Source organism: Jaculus jaculus, chromosome 17 (genome assembly GCF_020740685.1).
Source record: "Jaculus jaculus isolate mJacJac1 chromosome 17, mJacJac1.mat.Y.cur, whole genome shotgun sequence".
In the NCBI taxonomy this organism is placed as follows: Eukaryota; Metazoa; Chordata; class Mammalia; order Rodentia; family Dipodidae; genus Jaculus; species Jaculus jaculus.
In genome coordinates, this window is record NC_059118.1 from 58,635,933 (window position 1) to 58,654,445 (window position 18,513).

General features: G+C 44.5%; 1 protein-coding gene across 1 annotated transcript in view; it reads left to right on the forward strand.

Annotated features, from left to right (window-relative positions):
- The window catches only part of LOC101613754 (androgen dependent TFPI regulating protein), a 90,035-nt gene that overhangs the window by 38,417 nt on the left and 33,105 nt on the right, over positions 1-18,513 (forward strand). Inside the window, exon 4 of the mRNA XM_012951013.2 lies at positions 491-592. Within this exon, the coding sequence (XP_012806467.2) occupies positions 491-592 (102 nt within the window). The remainder of the gene's footprint in view (positions 1-490; positions 593-18,513) is intronic.

The following is an 18,513-nucleotide window of genomic DNA, read 5'->3' on the forward strand; positions in this document are numbered from 1 at the left end:
AGAAGACAGAGGCTTTGACAAGATGTCCAAGGAGTACAGTAGATGGAGAAGAGCAGCAATGGAGAGACCCAGTTCCCCATTACCTAACCTGAAAATGATCTGGTTCACGGCCCCCTTTCTAGCTCCCCTGCTTTCCTGTCGAGGGGTGGGGGGATAGGGTTTGTATAAGACTCAAGTCATTCCATGTGCTTTCTCCATAATCTTGGCATAAGCTTAGATGAGAACCTCTGGTTTCTATAAAGGACTTGTGCTCTGTGTAGGTTTTACACCTCTGTCTGCCATTGTGGCAACAAGTGACTACTAATTTTTTGGCCCCTAGCAGAATCCTCAGGAAGAGTAGAGATAGCAATTCAACCATAAGCATTTTCCCCTGCGTTTTGGGTTCAAGTGGTCATTTATTTTTATTTTTTTGCTGTGTTCCCTAGATTACTGTAGAGACCTCTGATTAAAAACAAACCCAATAATGCTATTTTTGTGTTTTTCTTTCCAGTTTGTATTTGTGGCATTCTGGAGTGTCTTTCTGTATGATAGAGATCTCATTTACCCCAGAATCCTGGACGAAGTCTTCCCAGGGTGGATCAATCATGCAATGGTGAGTGGGGGGCGGAATCTTCAATTCCCAACCTTCCCGCTTCTCCCCCCTGTCGAGTCTACGTAAAGAACACACTGAGAGGCCTGGGGAGATCGCTCAATCACTAATGTGCTTGTCCTGCAAGAATAAGGAGCCAAGTTCTCTAGAATCCATGTTCAAAACAAGAAAAAAGCCAGGCATGGTAATGTGTCCTAGTAAGCCCAGTGCTAGAGCGGCAGAGACGGGATTTTCCTGGAGCTGGCCGCGCAGCCATTCCACTCTACTTGGCAAGTTCCAGGCCAGTGAGAGATCCAGTCTCAAAAGTGAATGGCACCTGAGGAATGGCGCTGGAGCTTGTCCTCTGGCCTCCCTAATTGCGTCCATATATGTGCACCCACACACTCATTAAAAGAACACATTAAGGGCTATGGAATTGACAAAAACTGGTATTACAGCGGCAGATCACAGATGAGCAGACAGGCCTTTGTCGTGTTGTTCAGGAAGGCTCTTGTAAAGCCTGGCTGCCAGGACAGGCAAGCATTGGTGGTGGCAGACGGGAGAAACAAGGGCCTCCTACCCAGAAGTACGAATGCAATTCCTGTCTTGCAATGGAACAAAGCAGGGTTGAAACAAAGTCTGCCCCAGAGGCCAAAAATTATGCCACTGAAAGGGGCAAAGTGGTGGCTCCTTTGCCAACCCGTCTCTGGAACTGTGCATCTCTAGTGGAATTGTTATGTCCAGAGCCCTGTGTCCTTTTTAACCAGTCACGTGGTTTTAATCAACTCATGTGTTTTCAGGGCAAAATACGAACAGAACCTGTTGTGAGATGTTTAGGCCACTAGACCCTGAAGAGTAGTGACAATGACACAAATGGTGTGGAGCGAAGTGCCCGGGTCTCCACTGAAGCCAGGGCCTTGGTGCTATGTGCACAGGCTGGGTTGGGCATCCTAGCTCCTCAACACTGGCACGTGTAGCCTCACATCACTCAGCAGTTCAAGTAGGGGGGTTTCAAATTGGGAGAAGCAAGGGATATAAAAATTGGGGGAGGGGCGACTGGAGAGACAGCTCAGTGGTTAAGGTGTTTACCTATAAAGCCTAATGACCTGAGTTCAACTCCCCAGTATCCATGAAAAGCCAGACACCCAAGGCGATGCATGCAGCTGGAGTTGGTTTGCAGTGGCAGAAGGGTCTGGAGCACCCATTCTCTGTTTCTCTTCTCTCTGTCTCCCACTGCTTGCAAATAAAATAAAAATTTTTTAAAATACATTTTAAAACAAAGGGGGAATCTCGAGAGATCAACGTACTGTAAGAATTTAAATTCAAGCAGCCTTTTTTCTGCCTCATTGCCTTAAAACTCATTATTATAAATGTGGATAGATAGCTCAGCCTATTAACACTATCTTCTATGTGCCTATCCCCACTAAAATACTTACTTTCAGTTTAAATATTTTTAAAGGTGTTTTTACATTTTAATTAATTAATTTTAGACAGAGAGAAAGAGAGAGGAGAGGGTAGAGGAGCAGAGAGAATGAGTACACCAGGACCTCTAGTCATTGTAAACGAACTCCAGACCCATGAGCCACCATGTGCATCTGGCTTATGTGGGTTCTGGGGAGTGGAACCTGGGTCTTTTGGCTTCACAGGCAATTGCCTTAATGGCTAAGCCATCTCTCCAGCCCCCTAGTTTAAATATTTTATTCCATAAGGTACTGATCATTTTCTGTATAATATTCCCCAGATGTTATCTAACTTAGTTTCAAGACCAAAGTCTATGAATTAATGAATCTACCAGCATTTTATCCATCCAATTCTTCATTAGTATTCATCTGAAATGTCTATATAGAGGAGAATCTTGTTTTTTACCTCTTAATTTCACATTGTATAGTTTAAAACTTGTTCTAAAATATGAGTTCACTTAACTCAAACATCTTTCTTTTGATAATTAAAATAATCTTGATTTTCACAAAAGGGAAAAAAATATCTGACAGGCTAACCCCACCTATCTGGAGCTAGTGAGCTATAGGGCACATCTAGGTTTGTAACCCTGTAATCTCAGGCCAGTGCATGGCTACTTTTTCCTAAAGTTCAATCCAGAACTCATGGTTTGATCATGTTTCTCATTTCACCAGAAAATAAAAGGGATTTCATTTTTCTGTGATTAATTCATATAGCAAAGTGAGAATACTCACTTAAAAACCCAGAATTCCCATCTGTATGCTAATAAGCCTAAACTCTGTGAAAGTCAAAAGATTTAAAACAGCTGCCTGAGGGAGATATTACTAAGATCATAAAAAGGCAGAGTATTGAAAGTGTCGTGTATGTGCGTGTGCGTGTGTGTGCCTGCGTGCGCATGTGTGTGCATGTGTGAGTGCCCTCCATGTCTGGTGTCTTTTGCTATCACTTATCTGCATGTTTCTCTGAGATGAGTCTTTCACTAAACTGAAAACTGCCATTTTTGGTCAAACTAGCTGACCAGCAAACCCTCACACTCTTCTAATAGTCTCGACAGGACTGGGGTGACGAGGTGTGTGGCCGTGAGTTCTGGTGAATTGAACTCAGGTGAATCAGGCTCTCTCAGGCACGCTTTTGCCTGCTGAGCTTTCTCCTTGGCCTCCCAAAATACTTTCTATTATTATTATTATTATTATTATTATTATTATTATTATATTTCTATTATCAAGACTGTGTGAGCTCAGCTTATTTTCTTACAATAACTACAAGCTCCCTCCCTCTGTGGGGTTCCATTTTCTACATTGATGTATGGTTGATGCTTCCCAATAGTTACAACAGTGATGTCCGGTACTTGTGACCTTGAGAAATAAACATCCATATGGATTGTTGATCATTTTAGAAGCCAAGAACTGGATGGTAATGTTCGTCATGTCCGTGGGTTAATTAGCAAGGCAGACACTGTACAAGAGCAATCCTTTTCATATCACTGTGCCTTTTCAGCCTAGTGGCGGTGGCGGGGGGTAGGGGTTATGACCCTGTCCCTTGCCCTTTAGTTATTAACATCACCCACATCCCTTAGCAAGCAGGCGAGAGTCAAAGTGGATGGAGAGTGATGACGAGGGGAAGAGGAGGAGGAGAGAGGGAGCCTGCCATGGGTCAGACCCAATGCATTCATGTCTCTCGTCACGTGGATAAACTCCAACAGCCTCAGCAAAAAACAGCTTGCAGGGTCCCTAATAGAGTTCTCTGAAATCTCCCTGCTTTTTGTTGCCCCAAACTGAGTGTCCTCACAGCTGCACCTCACCCTCTCTTCTAGATCGTTCTCTGCTCTACATATTGTTGGTCCTCACGGAATTATTTGTGGCTATGAGCTTGGAAGGGATTGTGAGATCCAAACTTCCTTTGTCTTCCTCTTTTCTATTTCTTCGTCATGGTGTGAGAGGTGTGACTCCTCCACGCACTCCCTGCTGTAATGCACTGCCTCTGTACAGGTCCCAAAGCATGGTGTGAACTGATTATGGAATGGAACCTTGTAAACCATGATCCAAAACAAACCTTTTCTTCTTTATCAGTTGAGGATCTCAGGCGTTTGTTACAGTAACAGGATGCTGACTAATATACTGGGTCAGTTTGGTAATACTTTTTCACCAGTGCCCTTCCATAACAACTCAGGGGATTGGACACAGTGCTGGGAACACTGCCTCTGTGGAGCCAGAGCAATGGTGAGAAGTCTAGCTGGACATTCGGTGGTACTAGTTCCTTCTGTGTGGATCCTGGCCTTTGTGCCCTTGGAGGAAATCAGTTCTTGTATCCCTTTTCCTCTCTGCAACATAGTTACTGATTTACACCATCACTGCCCTGCTGCCCTGAGAGTTTCCTTCATTACACAGTGGTCCTGAGGTTGCTGGTCTAGTGTTCTATCTGCAATATTTTCTCTGCTCCTGATGGTGATGCTATCCCTGGGTTTTACGAGTGGTAGTTGCTGGGTTCAAAACTCCCTCTCCCCTGCTTTGACACCCTGTGGTTTTAGATACTTAGAACAATCAAGTCTTTGGCATCATTGGGGCAGGACTCTTCAAAGCTGGCTGTTGTGTCTTACACATTTTCCTGTCCTCGCTATGTATTCAGTCCAAACAGTGGTGTCAATGGGACATTCGCATCTAGGCTGCCTATGCGGGTGACAGGCTGGGTGCCTTTGTGGAAGGAGACCATCTTGACTTTGATTGCTAAGCAGTTCTCCGCTCTTCATACAAGAAGGTTAAGAATGGCAAAATATTCCTCCAGGTTTTGCCAGGAAAACATTAACTCCACAGATCTTATCTCAATACTTACTAAAGATAGAGCCCGAGCAGGCAGATTTAAATGGCAGAGAGAAGCTTCTCACTAAAGGAGAGAACTATCATTTCCTAACTGTTGAGGGGCTGGGAAGGTAATTCAACCTGGAAATCAACCTGAATTGTTTAGGTTAGCCCAATGAGGGTGAAGTAGATCAGAACTCCCCCTCAGAACCCTTCTGCACTTGAAAATCGTGCAAAATTATAGAGAATGTGGGCCCAGGCACTTTATTTATTTATTTGAAGTGGGGGGCAGATAGAGAGAAAATGGGCGCGCTATGGCCTCCAGCCCCTGCAAACAAACTCTAGATGCATGTGCTACCTTGTGCATCTGGCTTACATGGATTCTGGGGAATCGAGCCTGGGTCCTTTGGCTTGGCCGGTAAATGCCTTAGTCAGTATGCCATCTCTCCAGGCTTCCCTGGCTCTTTAAATTAAAGGAAACACAAAGTACAGAATTTTTGTCCTTGAACATATTGCATTTATTCACTTGGAAAATAGTTACTAAGCACCATTATATGTTTGATGCTGTGATGGTTTGGAAACTAAGTATCCCTCCTCATACACTAGCCTGAGTTCCTGTCAGCTCCTGTAAGACGGCCTGGGTTTATCTTCCCTTACTATTGCTTCCTGGCATAAACAAGGACCTGGAGTCACAGAAGAAAATGCCTCCCCCTCCCCAAGCTCAGCACCACACAGAAGAGGAAGCTGATGCTAAAGTACTGAATTCAGCTTGATCAAGACTGCTGATCTGCGGCAAAGCTGGGTTTCCATCTTGATCCATACACAAGTGTGTTCTGCTCACATTTGCATGCTTGATATTCCTTTCATATTAGAGAGTTCCTTCTCTACACAATCTTCATACAAAACCATAGCCTGCACCTACTACCTGCATAGCTACCCTTTATTGCTTACCTTCCTTTTTATTTTTATTTTTTAGAGCAAGAGAGTCAGAGAGAGAGAAAGAGAGAATTGGTGGGCCAGGGTCTCAGCCACTGCAACTGAACTCCAGACATTTGTGCTACTTAGTGGATATGTGTGACCTTGCTCTTGCTTCCCCTGTGTGCATCTGGCTTATGTGGGATCTGGGGAGTTGAACATGGTTCCTTAGGCCTTACAGTCAAGTGCCTTCATGGCTAAGCCATCTCTCCAGTCCTTAACTTGCTTTTAATTACATTCTTTATTCTGAAGTAGTTGTGTAGATTTGATTATAGGGACAAGAACCAATAAAAGTCCTCTGTGCTCTTTTCCCAGTCACACCAGGGGAAGTGTCTCAGCATATTTTAATGTGATAGACACTTCTCAAAACAGACATGAAATATCTTTGTGTGATTATCTCAGAGGCAACCATTTCCTATCATCACCCACCTCTGACTCAAGTATTTTTTATGATTTTATTTATTTGCAAGGACAGAAAGAGAGAGGGAGAGAGAGAGAGGGAATGAGTATACCAGGGCCTCTAGCCATTGCAAACAAACTCCAGATACATGAGCCACTTTGTGCATCTGGTTTTACGTGTGTAACTGACTGTGGGTCATTAGGCTTTGCAATTAGACTTTAACTGCTGAGCCATCTCTCCAACCCTAACTCCAATCTTTTGTACCATTAAATTATAAAATCTGTTCTGGCTATGTTCAACTCTATGGTAGTGTCTTAGCCCATTTTCTCTTGCCATAATGGAATACAGGAAGCAAGGAAATTTATAATGACAGAGATAGTATATTTAGCTCACAACTCTGAGACAGAGAAGTGGTAAAGGCCTTGTGCAGTAACATATGTGAATGGTATCTGAGCGCAGAGACATATCTGACTGTGACAAGCACAGAGAAGAGGAGAGGAGAGGAGAGGAGAGGAGAGGAGAGGAGAGGAGAGGAGAGGGGAGGGGAGGGGAGGAGAGGAGAGGAGAGGAGAGGAGAGAAGAGAAGAGGGGACCAAGGGGATCAGACAACTTGTAACAAGGGTCTCTTCCCTCCCCCCAAAAAGTTCATCAGTTCTTGTAAGAATTAATCAAGTCACCTAAAAAAGCCATTGGTCTTTCTTAAAGTTCCCACCACAGCACAATTGTATCGACAACCAAGTTTCACTATGAGTTTGGCAAGGACCATGGCAACTGGGTTTCCATTAGAAAGAGAAAACGTGACTGTCTGCTATAGTGGAAATAGTGTTAGCAAATCACTTCTCGTGTGACTACAGGGAGAGTGGGGTATTAATTGCAGCAGTGAGTGGGTGCTCCACCACCCGCCACCCACCACCTGCAAGGAGCATTGTGGGAAGGGTGCTTAAGGCCTTTAGCAGAGATGGAAATGCAGTTGTCCCAACATCTTTTTTAAATAATTTTTAAAAATTTTTTATTTATTTATTTGAGAGCGACAGACACAGAGAGAAAGACAGATAGAGGGAGAGAGAGAGGATGGGTGCGCCAGGGCTTCCAGCCTCTGCAAACGAACTCCAGATGCGTGCGCCCCCTTGTGCATCTGGCTAACATGGGACCTGGGGAACCGAGCCTTGAACCAGGGTCCTTAGGCTTCACAGGCAAGGGCTTAACCACTAAGCCATCTCTCCAGCCCTGTCCCAGCATCTTGATATTGACTCGAACATTATTTCAGGCTTAATGAAACTTAACGGAATATTCATGAGGGTGACATTTATGGATTGACCCAGTCACTGTCTGGAAACACTTCCTAGTCATCTTTCTTCATTCCATCCCTGCTTAACCTAAAGGTGGGTTAGATTCTCCTCCAGTATTTACCTGGGAGACCCTGAGACAGGTGAGGCCTAAAGCTCCACAGAGAGATCAGAAGATTTCATCAAAACAATGGAGCCGTCTTGCCCCTCAAGAAGTCTTGGGGCAAACAGAGTCTAGCAATGACCTGCCAAGGCGCTGTGTGTCTACTAAAGGTTTGCAAAACTGCAATCAATCAGGCATTCGCTGCCCTTGTTCTTTATGTCTGGAGAGCAGGCATCTGGGTGGCATAAACATGTCTGGGTCATGTTTTTTCTTTTAATGCCGATTCAGAGAGCTTCCACTATGAGCAGAAGAGTGGCCTGCTTGCAGAGTTTCAGACCTCAGCGAATCTCTGCTGTTTATCAGCCAGGTGCTTTTAGAGTGGTTATAAAATATACCTCAATTTCTAAATCAAGGTCAACATTTTCAGAGGTAGCCAGAAACGTAACAATGTCTTCTGAGAAGTAGCAAGAAACTCGAGTAGCTGAAACCACCCAGTGCACTTATGGGTTTGCTGATGGGACTCCCCTCTCCTGTGTGGACAAGCCAATCCTCACTTCTATGACAATCACCCCTAATACGTTGACAGGAAAAAAAAATGACTTTATGTTGAAGAACATCAGAAGATACAACTTGAAACAAGATCCTAAACCTCTCTGAAATACCAAGAGACAAAAAGGAAAAAATACTTAGGTATGTAGGAAAGATCGAAAGTCCTAGAATCTGAAAACAGCAGTGAAAGTGCCCAAGAGCTGCATGGTGAGTGGGCGGGGCAGAATCCTCACCCGGACTCCAAAGGGCATGCGCCCTCTTCCTGGTGAGGCGGCCAGCACAGAAAACCCCATGTTGCCTCCTAGTTACTTCATAACCTCACAGACAGCCAGTCCAACAGCTATGGAGACCTGGCCTTGCCTTGAACGAGAGAACTGTTGACAGCCCCGCACCTAGCCCTACAGAGCTCACCCCCAGTCTCTGTCCACTCCACTTCTTGTATCTAATCAGGAATTCAATCTCCTTCCCACATTTTGGGTTCTCGGCTGACCAGCCAGCAGAATAGCCCGGCAGGGTTATTCCCCTTCTTGCTGGTGTAATTATAATTACCCCAGGCTTACAGTCCCTGTATGAATTGTGAGTGCTCCGTGCTTTGTGTCTCGAATTTCTGAATTGTACTTTTTTTACTGTTTACTTCTCTGTGTGGTATGTATGTACACATTCATGTGAAAGTACACATGTGTAGTAAGCAAGGGTGGGTGTCAGAGGTCCATGTCAGATGTTCGGATCAGTCATTGTCCTCCTTAATTTCAAGACAGGATCTCTCATTGAACCTGCAGCTTGTAGATTGGCCTAGACTAGCTGGCCAGTAAACCCTAGTGGTATTCCTGCCTCCACCTCCCCTACACTGGGATTACAGGCATGCCACATCACATCTAACACCTTTGTTTGTGTGCTGGGGATTTGAACCTAGGTCGTTAGGCTTGAACAACAAGCACTTTCTATCTGAGCCATCCCTCCATCCCCAGCCCACAGTTTTATGAATTTTGGTCAACTCCCCAGAAAGTTTGGTTCATTCTTTCTATCACCTCTTCTAATCTATGAGCATATCACTTCCATTTACATATAAGGTTTTATTTTACCATCCTCTTCCTGAATCTCATCGACTACTTTGAGCCTCCTACCAGACTTCCTTCCACCACTGCTACGGACTGAAGGTGGCCCCCAGAGGCTATGGGGGGCAAGCAGTCCCCAGTGCTATAGGGTTAAGAGGTAGGGCCTTAAAAAGGGATTAGGTCACAGGATTCTGTCCTCCTAAGTAGGTCAACTGGACTTAGTAAAAGTGTAATGAAATGTATTCTGAGGCTAGGTTCCCGTGGAGTAGATGAGCCTGGCCTTTCCCACTCTATCCTTGCCTTTCTTCTTCACGCCTTAGCCTCCCACCTTGATTGGAGGAGAATGGGAGAGGCTCCTTTCCTGATGCGGGGCCTTCAACCTCAGACTTTGCAGCCCCTAAACTGAAAAACAAGCCTGTGGTCTGTGGAAGTTACCCATTCTGCAGTGTGTGTTCCCTTACAGCAACGCAGGCGGCACTAAGACCCCATGTGCCGTGTATCCGCTGAATTTATCCATTTCTTCACAAATGTTACAATGAGCAAAGGTAAAAGCGAGGGGGCTGGAGAGATGGCTTAGCGGTTAAGCGCTTGCCTGTGAAGCCTAAGGGCCCCGGTTCAAGGCTCAATTCCCCAGGACCCCCGTTAGCCAGATGCACAAGGGGGCGCACGCATCTGGAATTCATTTGCAGTGGCTAGAAGCCCTGGCATGCCCACTCTCCTGTCTCTCTCTGCCTCTTTCTCTCTCTGTCTGTTGGTCTCAAATAAATAAATAAAAATAAACAAAATTTTTTTTTTTAAAAAGTAAAAGCGAGGCAGAGGAGGACAGGAAGTAGCCGAGTGAGAGATGGGTGTGTCTGCCAGCAGAAAAGATCTGCAAAGATTTGGGGTTCTGTATAATTCTGTAGAGTGCTGTGTGTGAACATGTCTTCGTGGCGGGCAGCTCAAGGTACTTCAGAGGCCATTAGAGAGCGCCTCCACTAACCCAAACACCTCGGGGTACGTAGCAGAACCCACCTAGCCACTCAGAGAATCAACGGCCCATGGTGGTATTCGCACAGAATGGCACATAGTAATAAGCGTCTTACCAGGATGTGAAGGGTACAGACTTGCTTGGCAAATGCTGCTTTTGTGAGATTTTTTTAAACACATGACTCTAGCAGCTGATCATAGGATGAGATTTTTTTTCTTACTCTTTTCATGCTCAAAAAAAATGAATGAATATTCTTTTGTAGGAATGATTGGCAAAGATATTAAAATGCTTAACCTATCAAATAGAAAGTCTTTTGTCTCCAATTGGCACTGTGAGTCTAGTTTAAGGCGTACATATGGGAACATTCTAATTAGTGTGCATAGTTTTACTGACAGATTTTAAAATAATATTTTATAACCCAATGTCAGAATCAGTAGCATTGAAATAGCATCGTGATCTCAGACATTATAAGCTTGGGGGAAAAAAGTGCTTAAGAATTATTTGTTGAATGATATTTGATGATGAGAATGTGTATAAAACAACGAGCTGCGTGTCCAGTTGGAGAAGATACTTAATTTTAATGCTTTTTATCTTTCTTTTCTTTTTTTAATTGAGATGCTGACTTTTAGTGCATGATGTAACTATCCCATCATCTCTAGGCAAAGGACATTAGGAAATAGATGAATCAAATTCTTCACACACACAAAAAAATGTTCTATCGCATGTGTTAAATGCCTAGAGCTAAAAAGTTGAAAGAAATACATGATTAGAAATAAAGGGATTTCTGCTTCATCCCAGAGGATTGGACTAAGGTGAATGAAAAACACCATTTCTTACCTTCTTTTCTGACTTTAGTCCTTCTTAGATATGTACAAGAGTATCTGGTTTCATGAAGAGAATTGACTAAGTACCTAAAAATCTTCACCCTGCTGCCGTGCCTGTCATTACTTTGCTGTCTGTATTTGGAAGTTTCTCTGGGTATTGGGTTCCTGGGAACATTAAGCTGACCTTCTTTAACTGCAGCATTGTTCTTCGGAGCAAATGAGATACTACAGTGCAGGCAACATACAGAGCTGTCAGGGGTGACAGTGACATGGACCAAACTGGAAGCAACTGGAAGTCTCCAGAGCTCCTTCTCTGTTCCTTTCTGCCTTGTAGGAACAGGCAGGTGCCCAACTTCCTTCCTCCAAATGGGTCTAGGCAAGAGCCATTCAGCAAGAGGCCTTCTCATGAGATGTGAGAGAGGTGTGATTGGGCTGGTGAGACGATTGAGTGCTTTAGGTGCTTGCCTGCAAAGTCTAAGGACCCAGGTTCGATTTCCCAGTACCCATGAAAGCCAGATGCACGAAATGGTGCATGTTTCTGGAGTTTGCAATGGCCAGAGACCCTGGGGTGTCCATTCTCAGTCTCTCCCACCTTCTCTAATAAATAAATAAGTATTTATTTATTTACCTTAAAAAGAGGAGAGGTCGCTGTTCCCAGTGTCAGTAGAAAGCAGACCTGGGGTTCACAGTGGCTCCTGTACAAACCCTTGGATGTCACACACTTCTCCCTGAGCAGCTGAGACCCATGATGGCAGTTCACGGAGACCCTGACACTCATTTTCAGCATCTTCTTGGTGAGCACCCAGGCATCACTTCTAGAAGTTTCTCTGACTTTCAATATCCTGTGCTTTCCAACATCTTCTTTGAATCCTAGGAGGATTGGATTTCCTAAATGGACTTTTGTTTTTCTGAGGGAATCCTTGTGCTGTGTGATCATAAAATCCATGCTTCCTTCTGAATCATGTCCATACTGCTATTTAAGAAAAATTGCATTTGTAGTTACTTTTTTTAGAATTAGTGTACAAAATAACAGGTCTCATTAACAAAAAAAAAAAAAAAAAAAGAGCAAGGCATCCATCCCTCATTAAAGGAATTATAGAAGTAGAAAAGTGACTTGAAAGGAAGGAAAACTTATTGAGGGGGCATATGTAGTGTGCGTGTGTGTGTGTGTGTGTGCATATGTGTGTGGGCACTGATGCACATGTGTGTGCATGTGAGGGCTAGAGGTTGACATCAGGCTAGAGGTGGCCTCTCCAATCACTTTCCTCTTGATTTACTGGGGCAAGGCCTCTTGTTTAACCTGGAACTTATTCTTTTGGCTAGTTAGCCAGCTTGTCTGGGGAATCCCACCTCTGCCTCCTGAGTGCTGACATGCAGACCCTCCACACCTGCCCAGAGTTTCCCAGCGTGCTGGTTGTCTGAACTCTGCTCTTCCTGCTCATACCTCAAGAGACTCATCCACTGAGCCATCTCCCTGGCCCTCAGGGAGACTCTTATTGTAAGAAAAACATACATAAAGCATTGAATATAACATTCTTAAAACTCTTTGAAAGTGCTTGGCTTACACATAAGAAAGTGATGGAAATTCCCCCAAACTAAAGTAAAACAGAAGGAAAGATAACAGAAAAGTAAAGTAAAAGCAGTGTTTGGAGAGATAATTACTATATCTTAGAATTTAAGGGAAAAAGAAGACCATCAGATCCAAGACAAAAGAATGTTCCACCATGAGCTAAAGCAGACAACAACTGGTCTGGGATGTAGTTCGGTTCGTGTGCAGAGGGCGGCTGGAGCTCCAGAGCTGCTCCTCCAGCTTCCACAAGAGCAAACGCACCTGCGGGGTAAGACCTCTGCAGAAGTGTGATGGCAGCAAGTTAAAGCGCTGCCACCTTCCACTCCAGAAATCTGGAGAGGATAGAGGTGCACGGACAATGCAATGCATGCAAAGGTGCCAGTTATCAATGGTAGGAACAGAAAGAAAACCTGCAGAGGATCACAGCAACAGAGAAGAGAAGCGGGGTCGGTGGGGGGCTAGCAGGGAGGCTGGGAAAGGTGAGGGGGCACTAAGGTGCTCGAGCTACAGCGGAACGAAGGGAAAGAGACGAAGGCTAGTGTGAGTGAGGCTGGAGCCGGTGTTCCCCAGATCTAGCCAACCCGGGGTCTCTGGGAAAGCCAAGTAAAGGAAGGCGGGAAGAGACAAGGACAAACAGATTTACTAAGTTGAAATTAGGTATTAAACAAGGGCAGTGGAAGCATGCAGGAAAGCAAACTAGTGTTAGAGTAGAGTCTGTATGCAGCCCCTTTCCTGGGCACAAGGAATGGACCTGAATCTGGATTGGCAGGTTCTAGCATGGGTGGGTACGGGTGCCAGGCCTGTCTCTACACCGCCCATGCCAGACTGTGGCTCAGATCAGACTTGCAGCTCATGGTTCTTATTCAAGTTTTCTCCTTCTGTACAGAGGTGTCCTGCAGGCCAGAATATACTACAGTCCCGTGACACAGGCTCTGGGCTCCCAAAATGCAACAGGTAGAAAGAAACATTTGTCTCTAAAGCCACCTGGCTGATCAGTGAGCAGGCTCCTGTTCTGCAAACATGTGTGCCTGTGCATATGTGTATGTGTGTGCTTGTAGAAGCCAGAGGATAGCCTCAGGTGTCTCCTTCGGGTGTTCTGCCTACCTCTTTTTGAGACAGGATCTCAAGACAAGCCTGAAGCTCACCAAGTTGGCTAGACTAGCTGACCAATAAGCTCCAGGGCTCTGCTGCCTCTGCCTCCCCAGTGCTGGGACTATAGGTGCAGACCACCGCGTCAGGTATTTATATGGGTGCTGGAGATCTGAATTCTGGTCCTCATGCTTGCAAAGAAGGCATTGTAACAACTGAGCTAGCTCCCCAGTGCCAGCAGAGGTCCTTTTAAAATAGGTTCTTGACACTATCCTGATCCAGTAGAGGAGGTTCCCAATAGTACCTCTTCCTCTGCCAGTGTGCTTCCTCCACCCCCCCCTCTTGTCATTCTTTATCTCTTACTGAAAGTGCAGTGTAAACTTTCCGTGGCCCTCTTGTATTGGCCTGTGGCTCCTACTGTCTGCCAATGCACTCAGTCCCCTGCACTGGGCGGGCAGCACTCACTCCTCAGTTGGCAATGAGCCCTCTGGAATGGACTCTGGACTCTCCCTATCCTTCTGCTCTGTTTTCCAAAATGTCCTCTTTTTCTGTTATTGAAACTAGTGTTTTCCCACCATCGCCCACCTCATAAGATGGTTGCTCTCCAATATCCTTGGTTTATTTCCAATAGATTCTAGCAGTCTGTGTGTTTCATCTGCCATCTTCTTGACTCGGAAGATTTGAGATACCCAAAGCAATGGCGAGAACTTTGTCCAACTTTTGATGATGAAAAGTAGAAATGTAAACTGAACTAGTGCAAACTGGAACAGGAAGATCAGGATGGTTGCATTTCAACCAAGTCCTTGGATTGCTGGTGGGGAGGGAGGGAGATACTGAAGTATGTTAACCATTACCAGGTTAAACACACACCTCATAATTTCTAAGGTAAGCCAATGAAAATAAAAGTGGAATGCATGGCTTTACAATCAGTAGGAAGAAAAATTGACTAGAAAAGGAAAATAATCTGGTGGGACTCAAGCCTGTGATCTGAGGCTGCCCTGAGGTTCGAGGCGCAGAGCCTGGCATGCTGCTGGTGAGTTCCAAGCAGCTCATGCAATGCGGTGAGTGGCTGACGGTACAAGGTGCTTTTCTGGAAGTCAATCTATGGTTTCTAAAGGCATAGATCACTATGTTGTGAACTAACCACTAATTGAGTCAGTAATGAAAGCAGACTTGAAGCAGCAATCTGGGCTATCTGAACACATCTGAGAAGCAAACACAGTTATAAAATATTCATTGTAAAGGAATGGAAATCAGCAAAGAAAAACTACCAGTGCATAGCCATGCTGTTTATCCCTATGTTAGGAACAGGATCCCTGCCCTCTATGGCTTATTTCATGGGCTGTGACTTAATAACACTAATTGTGATTATAGCTTAATTTGGAATAGTCTCCTCTCTGATGGTCATCCATCCCTAGAGAATTTCCTCTGGATGTTAGGCAATTAGGACAGTCTATGATTATAACATGGTCACTGGAGGTGACTTAAATGCTCTTCTTTTTTTTTTTTTAAATAATATTTATTTATTTATTTGACAGAGAAAGAGGGAGAGAGAGAGAGAGAGAATGGACACACCAGGGCCTCCAGCCACTGCAAACAAACTTTAGATGCATGGGCCCCCCCCTTGTGCATCTGGCTAACGTGGGTCCTGGGGAATCGAACGTGGGTCCTTTGGCTTTGCAGGCTACCACCTTAACCGCTAAGCCATCCCTCCAGCCCAATGCTCTTCTTTTTATGCTAAGCAATGTAAAAATTAACTGCACATGTGTATTTATTTAAAGTCTGGAGCATGGCATTTACTTAATTTATAAATCGTTAAATTTTCAGAGTTGGGCTTTAATATACCCAGAATAGCTAGATTTATTCCTTGCTCGCTATTCCTGGTGGCTTGGAAGGTATGCAAGTCAGCAGGACACCAAGCCTTCTCGTGAGTGAGGGGTCGAATGCAAGTCCTACTTGTTCAGTGGAATTTCCCCTTGAGATGTAATTCAAAACTAAAGGCCTCAGGTCTCAGGTCCCATCTCAAGTCTCTACCCCTTCCCAAATGCCCCAACATCAAGACTGACAATGTGTGCTGAACCTTATATGCCCAAACCATTGTATTCCTGAAAACTGGGTCTGGCCTCTTGTCCCTTTAGCTTGAGGCCTAATGGAATCAGGATGGAGGCCTGCACTTGACTCCTTCTCTGAGGCTTTTGCTGTGGAGTCCTCTTTCAACTGACCATTCTGTGGAAAGGTGAGAGAACAGATGTGGGAAAATGGCACTTCCTCCTCCCTCCTAGGTAGAGATGAACCTTGAGAATCATGTCTTCATTGTCTGAGCCCTGTCTTCGGTTTCACAGGAACTCACACAGTGGAGAGATTGAATGGTTTGAGATTTTCTCATGGATCATGGGGAGGGAATGAGGTATGCTTCCCAGAATGAAGCAGAGCTTGAGGCAGTGCCCCAGATCTGGGCATCTGTGAAGCATCTCCTTTTGTAGCCTAGGCTGGCCTGGAATTCATGGTTTACCTGCCTTGCCTTCTTATGCATTGGTATTACAGTTGCATGCAACCATGTTCACTGTGTCTTCCCTTCTTACTTTGCTATTTGTCTTATTCTAACCACAACTATTTCTTTAAGAAAATATTTTATTTTCATTCATTTATTAGAGACAGAGAAAGAAAGAGAGAAAGAGAGAGAGAATGGGTGCACCAGGACCTCTAGCCACCATAAATAAACCCCAGATACATGCACCATCATGTGCATCTGGCTTATGTGGGACCTGAAGAATCAAATCTGGGTCCTTAGGCTTCACAGGCAAGTGCTTTAACACCTAAGCCATTTCTCCAGCCCCATGTAGCCACAACTCTTTCTGATTGCCAAATCTGGGGTTCCTGGTCTAGACCTACCTTCTTCCTAGCAGCACTGGATATAGTAGACATCTCCCTCCTCTGTTTCTGGGGCTCCTTTGACCCACACTCTCCTTGTCTTTATCATGCTTCAATCTCTACCTGCATGCTCTACCCACCTCCCCAGCAATGGTCCTCTGTTGGGTTCACCCTGTGCCACCACATTGCGGGTCTTTCCCCAGGATCACATCTACCTGTTCCCTCGGTGTTTAGTTGCTTCCAGTCTCTAGCTCAGAGTTCCTCAGACTGCCCCAGCTGCAAATCTAACTTACTGCCTGACCTGGCTGTTACAAACACACCTATGGTCATGCTACAGGCATATCTAGGTTGACACATTTCATAGTCTCATAGCCAAACTCATCCTGGGATTTTCTGTGCCCAGAAAGGAGCCACTATCCTCCCAATTGCTCAAGACAGAAGCCAACATTGAAACTGAGTTACAGACCATCTTGGCTACATAGTGAGACTTTATCTCAAAAACACAAAATCTTGACATGGTAATCCCAGTACTGAGGAGGCTAAAGCAGAAAGGTTACTGTGAGTTTGATACCAGCTTGAGCTACATAGTGAGTTCTGGGCTAGCCTGTGCTACAGAGTGAGTCACTGTCTGGAAAATGGATACAACTTGATATCACTATATTAAGTGAAATAAGACAGACTCAGAAAGACATATTGCAGGTTTTCTCCCATTTGTGGGTCCTAGATTTTCTATAGTTATAAAACCATTTTATATACATATGTGAAAGAAGAAAGGAGGCTATGAAAGAAAGAATAATATGGGGGTGGAGAGAAAGAAAGTGAAAGTTATGAGAGTTTGAATATGGTCAAACTACATGATATACTTGAGAGAAATTGTCTTTATGAAACCCAGTGCTGTGTCTAATAAATATACACTAGCAAAAGCAAATTTAAAAACACCAAGCAAACTAAAAACCAACACTGACATGTTACCTCTCCCCTTCTAACTCCATATCCAGCCCATGAGGTGATCTTGTCCACATGCCTCTTATCTGGTGACCTCCATGGTGGTGGCTTCACTGCCACGATGCTGGTGGGCACAGCCAGTTCTCATCTGACTATGCTACACCGCCAAACTGATCTCTTTGCTTTCATTCTCAATCTTCTCCAAATAACAGCAAAATAATTATAAAATCCTAACCCTCTGCCTAATACTCGTTGGTGGTTTTCTTTTTCACTTAGAATAAAACCCCAAGTCCCTGTGACCAAGCAGTCTGATCGGTTTATCATGCTTAATTCTGCCAATTTACCCTGAGCCTTTTTTTTTTTTTCCTGCTCTGCTGTTTTAACTCTTCCTGTTGCTCCTGTTTGCCTAAAAATCTTGAAGCTCTTCCTTACACCAGGACCTTCGGAATGTATCCCATCCTTCCAGTCTGTGGTGCTCTCCATGTACTCTTGCAGACCCTCTTTTCCTCCATGACGTCTCTTACGTATGACCTTCTCAGAATGGCCTTCTCTGGCCACCGTCCATGCAGCATTCCTTTTGACTATGTTCAAATGCACAGATTCTTGCTTATTTTCCTTTATAGCACATAGCTTGTAGGCATCTATGTGTTGTATGTAGAAAATCTCTCCCTCTGGACAGCAAAGTTTGTCAGATCAAGAGCAGTCACCATATGCATTTGCATTTGCAGCTTAACTTGCACAGTGTGTGGCATAGAGTAGGCACACAATGATTACTACATGAAATAAGTGAACACTTAACCTCTTAGTTTATTGCTTCTCTACAATCTTGAGTGACCCCAGCTTTCTTCCTCTTTCTAGGCAGAGTGGGTATGATAGGATCAGGTGACATTGAAGGCAGAGAGGAAGACCTGAGTAACCCTGCTTTAGAGCCTGTGATTGAAACTTCAGAACTTTGGAAGTTGGGGTGCTCTTTTTACAGAAAATTGGGTGAAAAACATTGTTAAGATTTCCTAGTATTTTGAAATATCTATAGGACTTTTGGTTGTTGTCTCTGA